This window comes from Crocuta crocuta, unplaced genomic scaffold (genome assembly GCF_008692635.1).
Source record: "Crocuta crocuta isolate KB4526 unplaced genomic scaffold, BGI_CrCroc_1.0 scaffold154, whole genome shotgun sequence".
Lineage (NCBI taxonomy): Eukaryota > Metazoa > Chordata > Mammalia > Carnivora > Hyaenidae > Crocuta > Crocuta crocuta.
Genome location: NW_027530545.1, coordinates 11,542,957 through 11,553,215, shown reverse-complemented (window position 1 = coordinate 11,553,215; position 10,259 = coordinate 11,542,957). Strand labels below are relative to the sequence as shown.

At 33.4% G+C, this 10,259-nt stretch overlaps 1 protein-coding gene across 1 annotated transcript in view; it reads left to right on the top strand.

Moving 5' to 3' along the window:
- ARHGAP15 (Rho GTPase activating protein 15) overlaps positions 1-10,259 on the top strand; it is a 623,791-nt gene that overhangs the window by 417,089 nt on the left and 196,443 nt on the right. Inside the window, exon 11 of the mRNA XM_077767808.1 lies at positions 9,211-9,288. Coding sequence (XP_077623934.1) covers positions 9,211-9,288 — 78 coding nt within the window. The remainder of the gene's footprint in view (positions 1-9,210; positions 9,289-10,259) is intronic.

The window sequence follows — 10,259 nt, the reverse complement described above, 5'->3', positions numbered from 1 at the left end:
GATTTTATAGGGATCCTAACAACACAAGTGTTCAACGCAAATTCCTTGAAGAAAAACCAACATCCCTCACCAACATCCCTCCATCTGGTACAAAATTCTTTGTTACTAGTTTGTCCTTAGTCCCATATTTACTTTGTGCTCTTTTAGTTTTAAGATGTTAATTTAAATCTGGAATTCGCCCTTCTCAAAAACACTAGCTATATAAACAATATAAAATAATGTCACATGTATTATTATCATCAAAGGTCTTGACCAGTTTTCTCAGAAAAATGAAAAACACTTTTGTCTTAGTGACTTCTTTTTTACTCTCTCATTTCTTTAAAAATGTAGCAACAAATACTTACCTTTTTCATATTTTTTTTAAAAAATATTTTTATTTATTTCTAGGAGAGAGAGAGAGAAAAAACGTGAGCAGGGGATGGTCAGAGAGAGAGGGAGACACAGACTCCGAAACAGGCTCCAGGCTCTGAGCTGGCAGTCAGCACAGAGCCCGATGCGGGGCTGGAACCCATGAACCGCGAGATCATGACCTAAGCGAAAGTCGGACGCTTAACCGACTAAGCCACACAGGCGCCCCTTTTTCATATCTTAAAAGCACAAAAATTCTTCTTTTCCATATGAGTCTACTATGAAATATCTTATTGATGAAAATCTCATTTCATTAAGACATACATAAGTCACTGAAAAAAGACTATTGCCCAAATCAATCAAACAAACATGGTGAAGGAAAATTGAAGACGATGTATAGAATTGTTGAATCACCATGTGGTATGCCAAAAACTAATATAACATTGTATGTCAACTCTACTTCAATAATCAAAATTAAAACTAATTGAAGGTGGGTATTTTGTTATGATAGTAAAAAGAAAAATTTATTGTGACAATTGTCCTTATAAGATTTTGTAGCAGAGTCTCTCTCAAAAATAAACATAAAAAAGATTTTGTAGCAGAGATACAAGGAACGTAGGATAAAATGTCCAAATGTGATGAAAATGGGAATAAAGGGTTCATGAAACAAATGGAAGAGAACAATAAGACAATCTCACTAATAAAGGGAACATTTGAGAAATCATAAGTGATATTAGAACTTTAGTAAATACAAAAAAAAGGACAAGAGTGAGAAAAATAAAAGGAAGCGAGGGATAAACTTCTCCTGAAAACTGTATTAACATATTTCCCCAATATTAGAATTATAGACACATGAGTATTTTAAATATTTGTAATGTAATCCCATGTCATTTATATACCATTTGCCAATAGACAGAATTATCATACAGCAGTATCTTCACAGTCCAATGAAACATTTGTTTTTAGCGTTAAAACATCTACCTTTATGAAAAACAGTAGAGGGCCCCATTCAAGGTGGCATACTGAAAAAACATGTCTGATTCTCCTTCCTCAAAAACTCCCAATGAAATAATAAAAAAGATATGTTGAAAAAGAAAAAAATATATATATAATAATGGTGTTGAAAATGAAAAAGGTGCCATAAGCCAACCAGAAATAGAAATTCCAGGAAGACAGAAAGCAGATGGGATCAAATAAGTGGGGAAATTGGAGCAGAAGAAACATCATTCCCAGACACAATAATTAGGCACAGTTCTTTCCAGGGATGTCCTAGAAAATATCCAAACTTGGAGCTACCAGAAAAAAAAAAAAAAAAAAGAGGATAATAAATAAAGTAACTCACTAAATACCAGATCTAATATCTGAGAGATCTGGGCCCTTCCCCTGGACCAAGGAATCACCTGCAGCAGCTGCTTCCACCTGAGAACAAGGTCTAGAAGGGCTGAGGAGAAGGTGCTGGCATCTGAGAAAGAAGGAAGTGGATAATAAGGTAACTCAGGTCTTCTCTATATAACAGACAGAGTTAGAGAGCTTTGGCCAGGAGCAAAACAGTTTAAGTATTCCGTATCCAAAATAAAGTCCTCCCTCTTTTGGTGACTGAAGAACTACTAGCCTACTATCTACTCACCATGACCACCATATACCCTAATTAATTTGCTTTTTCAGTTATAAGGATAATCTGATATTTGAATGACATCCATCTTAAAATAGTTCTGAATAGAAAAGAGACAGTAGAGGGAAGGACATATCAAGAAAAAATATAAGAAACTTTTCTGATTGAAAGGACCTAGATGTAGATATATCTGAATATTTTACTTCTACAAGTTTAAAGCAAAAATCTTAAAAAAGAATCCTGAAAGAAAAAGCAATTGATCTATAAAGCATCAACGATCAATTTAATAAGAGACTTAAGAGCAGAGATGTTGCAATAATGAAATATTATTTTTTAAAGTTAGAAAAGTAAAAGATTATGATGCTCTAATATTTAAATCAACAATTAATTATGAAACAGTCATTGAAATGGAAGAAATATGAAAATTTACTAATCACATACTGTTATGAAAAGAGAACTCTTAAAATTAAATTCAAGAGAAAATAACAGTAGAACACAAGACAGAAGCAGTAGTTGATGTGACAGTGAGCTGCACTGTCCCATATGGTAGACACAAAGGTACATTATTTAAAACTAAGTAGAAACTAAGATAAAAACAGAGAGGGAGGCAAAACATAAGAGACTTTTAAATTCAGAGAACAAACTGAGAGTTGCTAGAGGGGCAGGGGGTGGAGGCATGCGTTAAATGAGTGATGAGCATTAAGGAGGACACTTGCTGGGATGAGCATTGGGTGTCATATGTAAGTGATGAATCACTGGGTTCTACTCCTGAAGCCAAGACTACATGGTATGTTAACTAACTTGAACTTAAATTTAAAATAAGAAGTAAATGATAAGTATATAAACAATAAAATAATTAAAAAATAACTAGTTTTTTTTAAATTAAATTAAGTAAAATAGAACTTTGGTTGCATTAACCACATTTCAACTGCTCAGTAGTCAGCCAAATGTGGCCAGTGGCAACTGGCTTGAACAGGTAACATGTAGAACATTTCCATAATCACAGAAACTTTTCTGGGACAGTGCTTAATTTGAGGAAATGAAGGAGCCTACAAAGGAAGAAGAAAACACATCAGACCTTGACTTTTGGAAGAGCTCCTTTATGAAGCAAAATTTTAATGTTGAACCACATCACCCTACTTTTTTAAATAGTTCAGTTAATATTAAATCATAGGTAAGTCACAAAATACTTATAAAGACTAAACTAAACTTTGAGAAAATAAGCAGTAACATAAAGGATAAAACTAGAATTGTGACAGAGGGAAGGGAAAGAAAGAGGAAATCAACTGAGTTTCTTATTTTTCTATAGCTCAGAGGTAATCTGATTTAAGAAATAGAAGTAGGCCAATGTATCTAATAATAACAGAGAGACTACACAGGTAAATGGTAGGAACTGTGAATGCACTAAACGCTATCTTTTCTAACAGGGAGTCAGTAAATACCATTCAAAGTTAAATTTATAGACAGAAATATGATACATTAACATAAAATGAGTAACAACAAAAATAACTAACAGAGAACTGTTAACATCTTTGGATAGCAGGATGGGGTAGATTCTTGTTTTCATTGTATAATATTTTGTGTGGCTTAACTTCCATTTTTATCAGAGAGGTATATTTGCCCCTATAGTGAAAAAAAAAAACTATTCAAAATGGTTAATATAAAGTCATAAAGTTAACATATAGAAAAATATTCTTGTTTGACAATCAGGATTATGTCAACTATTTCCCAAGGTAATCATTCTTGAAGGATGGGCATCTCACAAGAAGTTATTAGTAGTTAACTAAAGCAAGCACAAAGATACAGCATCAATACCAGTCACTGAGACAGAGCAGAAATTAAATTAGAAAGAACTTGAGATTATATTCTGTAACCTCAATCATTGAATTTAAAGTATGAGAACAGACAAGCTGGCGATAGAAGGTTAAGGTTGGAGACATTCAATTTAGAGGAAAAGGAATAGGTCTGAATGACACAGAAACTTCCTCTCGTATTCAGTTCTGAACTCAAGCAGCACCTTCAGAAGGACGAAGAAAGAAATGGGCAACTCTCTTTGGGGGCAGTCTGGGTGTTTCTGTGCTCACTGCTTTTTGCCAGAGGAAAAAGGCAGAAGACCAAATTGTGAGAATCATTTTTCTTGTGGTAGCTCTGGCCTCCTAGGAATTAGAAAGTGCCATAAATCTCAGGAGAGGGGTTGTTTGTGCAAAATTCCCAGCCCACATTTCAGACTCCAGGGGTTCAGATGCATTTTGTTATGTTCCATAAAAACAAGCAAGCTTTTGGGGCACATCTCTCAACCAGGCTCAAATTCTACATCTTCGTGGTTTGTCCACCATTCAAGCTACCAAGAATGCTACCTAATCCACAGTTTGCAACTATTTTTAACAGGCTCATCTGCATTGTTAAAAACTGCTAGTATTTTGGCAAATAGGCCAAGCAACTCTGGAAAGAGTGCTGGTCTCTTAGATTTCTTTTTGGAAAGTGTCTAAGATTTATAATGGGAATTACTCATGACAGCTGAATTCTTTCCACTGGGTTTAGACCACCATTTGGTCTAATAACTCTTAATTGTGTGTCTATCCTAGTGTAAGCTTCCTAAGAAAAGAACTTAGGAGGCAGAGGAGAGACTTCTGAAAATCTCCTACAGCAATACCCAGTCACCTCTGTCAATGGTAAACACTATTTTGAAACCTAAGAAGGTTTCAAATAAACTAATAAACTAATAAACTAAAGATGAGCAAATAAATGATATTTCAGTGAACATGGATTTCTTCAGAGACTTTTTCATTACTACCATTAATGCCAGTCTGATAAAAAATAAAATAAAATGAAATGACTGAGCTTCACCATGTTTTCACAGTATTTTTATCATAACAAGCAAAGTTCTTGTCAGTATTTGGTCATGGTATTTTCTTGAAAGAAGTACCTTTGAAAGTGACTTTTCTCCAAACTTCACCAAAGAGCAACATGGGTACCTTGAAGACATTGCCCATTTCAAAATCATACAAGGTCTAATTATATTTCCAAAATAAGTAGTTTCCAATCCAGCAAGGATAATGTGGTCGTGAAAAGGATGTCCAAATCCACCAATTTACATTGGTTTGGTTTGGCATAACTTTCAAAGTTCTTGGAGCAAAATGAGGATGGCACGTGAATCATTGCAATTTGGGTAATATTCCCAGGACTTTGGGTTTGCCACTCTGGGAGGCATTCAGGGGGAAACTAATCAACTTCAAGACTGTACCTATATAATTTATAACTGCTAAAATTCACTGATATGTTCCAGATTATTTTGCAAAATGTAATACCCTCCTTTTTAATATGTACTTTGTCATTTTCACTCTATTTATGTAATTTAAAAAGTATGATAGCAGGGGCGCAGGAGCCATTTGAAGCAGGAGCCACTAATGTCAGAGACTGTAATCCTTCACAGGATATATGGTGTTGATATCTCTGACTCTAAAGGGCATGGAAGTTGTGTCAAGTTAGATTCAAATTGCATCTAATATGTTTTGCTTTACTCCCTCTTACTTTCTGGTTTCTATCTTAAGCCACAAAGCAGTTCTCTGCTATGACTTAGTTCTCCAACCACAGTGGTGGCACTGGTCTGAGTTACACTCCCTGTCTCCATCCCCAGCCCTCCCTCCTTTTATCCCAAAAGAAAATTGGGTTATTAATTTAGGATGAGGCTGCTTTGTTTAAACAGTATAGTGTTTTCCAATTGCCCAAGTGTAATGTATCTAACCCATACTGCTCTTTCAAATGTTTTTGATTACTGAACTCAAAAAAAAAAAAAAAGAAAGAAAAGAAAAAGAAAAATGAAAAAAAGAAAAAGAAAAAAAACTTCTGAAATTTACGAAACACCAAGGGAAGGTCCTTCTTATGTCGTAAATTTAAATTTATAGAAAAGAGAAAGAAGGTTTTGGATACTGGGGAACTTCAGTAATTGAAATTCAGTTATAACTCCAGATAACACATGCATTTACAAAAGCCTATAAAATAATTAGAAGAGAAATAGAAATGTGCTTCATTTTATACCTTGAATAAAGAGATATGAATATTAAAGTAAAACTTATGTAAGGTCCTTATTTGAAACAAAATTTTGTGCATTCAAGTAATATCAACCTCTGATTCAGATCCAAAACAAAAATTAATTTAAAAAAGATATATATATAGTAAATTTTCTTGTTTGTATTGTAATAGATGTTAAGTGACATTTCACCATCAATTGTTATTTTAAATAGAACTCATTTGACTGATTCTTTAAGTTTTAAGAATTAAAATTGAGTTTTAATTAAAATTAACTTCTCTCACTTGAGGATGTAGGTCCGCGTGTTGCATCAATGTTTCTGTTTTCCAAATATTATTTTTCTCAAATTCTTTCAGAGAAACTGATAACTCATGGGAAAATACTAGACCACTCTCATTTGGTGAAATTTTGTCTCTTTGTGGTGGCTAGTGAGATGGCATTATTCACCATTCATGGTTTTGAATGACCTTTGTCTTGTTCTCAAATCCAAAACTATTACCAAAGGCCCCAAACTTGCCACCAGCAACATTTTTCTACGGACAATATGGAACCACTGAAGGTGATTTTAAAGAATTCCAAAATATTTTCCCCAATGGCTACATGTTCAGAAAAACTTTAAATATAGACCCAAGAGGGAATATTTTGAAAGGGACACATTACTTAAATGTGTAAGTTTTAATATTTTTAAAAATCTATCATATTATTTAAAGTCTTATAAGTTAAATTTAGGTACTAAACACTAATGACAAAGCAAGAAAAGTAATGGCTAATCAATTATGAAGTTCTGAGTATATACAACTGAAGTATATAAACTGAAGACCAATATGGTCAAATACTAAAACTAGGAATTAAATTTTAGAAAAATTTTAATTAACATTATTGTCACATTTCAGTTGTCAAAAGTGTATTGTACTTAAAAGCAAACAAACTAGAATAACTTTTGATTAATGGAGCCATTTGGTGCATCAGGAAGAAATAATATGTGGTTTTGGTCAATGTATGTGTCTTAGACACTTATACACACTAATAGATGTCCAACTTCATCTTAATTCCTCACAAAGTCATAATTCTCATGAAGGGACACAGACTCAAGAATTTATTATTTGATTATTCTAGAGCTACAAAACTTAAACCGATCAATACATTTGCTAACAACCATTCCATTTTATTTGTATTATTCCAAATCGCTCTATAGTTTATTACAAGGAAGGGCAAATATCATGAAGATGAATAGGTCAGCAGAGAAGATTTGTAGGGGAGTGAAAATACTCTGTATGATACTACAATGATGGATACATGTCATCCTGCATTTGTCCAAACCCATAGAATGTACAACACCAGGATGAATCATAATGCGATGATAAAAAGGTGATTATGATGTATCAATGCTGGCTCCTCAGTTGTAACAAATGTACCATTGTAGAAGAGGGTGCTGATAATGGAGGAAGTTGTGTATCTATGGGGAAATAAGCATATGGGAAATCTCTGTACCTTACCTTCAATTTTGCTAAAAACTTGAAACTCCTCTAAAAAAAATAAAGCCTTAAGAGGCGCCCAGGTGGCTCAGTTGGTTAAGCATATGACTCTTGATTTTGGCTCAGGTCATGATCTCATAGTTTGTTAGTTCAAACCCCACACTGTGCTCTGCACTGATAGCAAGGAGCCAGCGTGCTGGCTTTCTCTCAAAATAAATAAATTAAATAAAGCTTTAAAAATGTTAAAAAATAAAGTCTTAAAACTAGTGAATTGTTTTGAATTATACTATCAATACCAACATTGCAGGGTGCCTGGGTGGCTCAGTGGGTTAGGTGTCTGACTTCAGCTCAGGTCATGATCTCCTGGTTCCTGAGTTCAAGTCCTGCATTGGGCTCTGTGCTGACATCTTGGAGCCTGGAGCCTGCTTTAGATTCTGTGTCTCCCTCTCCCTTTGGTCCTTCCCCACTCATGCTCTGTCTCTGTCTGTCTGTCTCTCTCTCTCTCTCTCTCTCTCTCTCTCTCAAAAATACATTTTAAAATGTTAAAATAATTAAAAAATATATATCAGCATTGCAAGTTATGTTTTTCTATCCTAAACTACTGATAAAATATTTTTCACAAAGGCAGAAATGTCCCTACTCTAAAAGAGATCATTTCATGCCAGTAACAAACTTTACAAAGCCCTTATTTATATTATGACAATAATTTCTATCAATTTACTTAATATTTATGATTGTGAATTGCAGTGTTTAATCATGGTGCTGTGCCATCTCCCTAGAGAAACGACTGAGATAGTTGAGTGGTAACTTCACTGCTGGCCTCTCTGAAGGCCTGGACACATCAAGAAATACTTATTCTTAACATTAAAATTATGTTATCAACATTCCTTAGGGATAATAGTAGTGTTTCAGTAAGTATTTCTCTTTTTATTTTTTTTTGTTTCCTCATTTTTATGATAACTTGGTCATAGAAATAACTAGATGCTGTAAATAGATATATGGAAAACAAGTGGTTGATTACCCAAATCCACTGCCAAGATAAGTTATTTTGAATTACAGACAACCAGTTTTAAAACAATTTGAAACTAATTTCACCATTTTGTTGAAGATTTTTTTCTTTATTTTCCCTACATAACAGATTCCTCCCTTTACCTGTGATACACTAGAGATTATCAAGCTACTTGCACATCCGGAATAGGATTTTCATTTTGTAGTCTCAAATAATCAGACCAATGTATGTTACGTTATACTGATTATAAGAAAAAGATAATGGAATGGGATAGGATAGAATTAAAATAATAGAATAGAATAGAATAGAATAAGAAAGACAGGAGGGAGGGAAGGAGAAAGAGAGGAAGAGAGACTTCACAAATGTCCTGGGTTGTTTTCTGTCTAAAAAAGAGCAATAATGTATATGTAAGTGTTCTTCTCCTGTCGTCACTTGTTTAATTCCTGTCTCTTCCTTGGGAATGAACCTTAACTATAGTGTAAAATCCAATGCTACCTATTGCTCTTCTATGATTCAACTAGACTTAAATTTGTTGATGACTGAACTTTATGATTAGTTTGTTGAAATTAAACTATTTAAGATTGCTTGGTCTAGGACAGAAATTTGTTTTCTCTCTAAGGAAAGGATATTTTGTGTTGATTTACTATTTCCTTCCTTCTCACATTTATTATTATTTTTCCTTTTACCATCTCAGTTCTTTTATGGGAAAATATAAAACATACCCTTTTATTTTCAGGTCTAGATGTTGATGGAATATACCGAGTTAGTGGCAATCTGGCGACAATACAGAAGTTAAGATTTATTGTCAACCAAGGTAAGTGATTTCTTCACTTCATTTTTCTCTGTAGTTTCATCTCTAATGATATTTCAGACTCTGTGCTATATATATTATGAATCTATAATGATAAAAATTTCAAAGCAAAGAAGAAAGAAAGTTGGGTAAATTATACAATTATAACCAGAAATAAAAGATAGGGAGCGTACTTGAAGAATAGTAGAGAGAAGAACCAATTAGCAATTTACATGAAATAAATAATTAATGGAAAATGGCAAACTAATAATAAAAATAGAATAATAGAAGGGTAAAATAAGGAATAATAACCTAGCTTTGAAAAATAAACAATCTATGTGGATAAGTAATTGAATAAAATGAATGATGGAAACATCAAAGTCAAAATTGTAGCTGTTAGAAAAATATGTAATAGGTAAATAAAAGAATTAAAAATTAAGAAATATATATATCATCAAAGAATTACAAATGGAAACAATAATGAGATACTATTAAACACCTATCAGGATGGCCAAAGGCTAAAACACTGGTAACATCAGATGCTGACAAGGATGTGGAGCAATGGGAATTCCCATTCATTGCTAGCTGAAATGCAATGGTACAGATACTTGGAAAAATAGTTTGGTAGGTTCTTAGGAAAATATCCTTATACCATACTACCCAGCAATCGTGCTCATTGGTATTGACCAAATGAGTTCAAAACTTGTGTTCACACAAAAACTTGTGCACAAATATTTCCAGCAGCTTTATTCATAATGGATAAAATTTGAAAGCAACCAAGATGTCCATCAACAGGTAAATGGGTAGACAAAGTATGGATCATTCATATAATGGAATACTTCTCTGTGATAAAAAGAAATGAGCTTTCAAGTCATGAAAAGACTTGGAGGACCTTTAAATACATATTGCTAAGTGAAACAAGCTATTTTGCAAAGGCAATCTATTATCCCAACTCTATGACATTCTGGAAAAGGCAAAACTATAGAGACAATAAA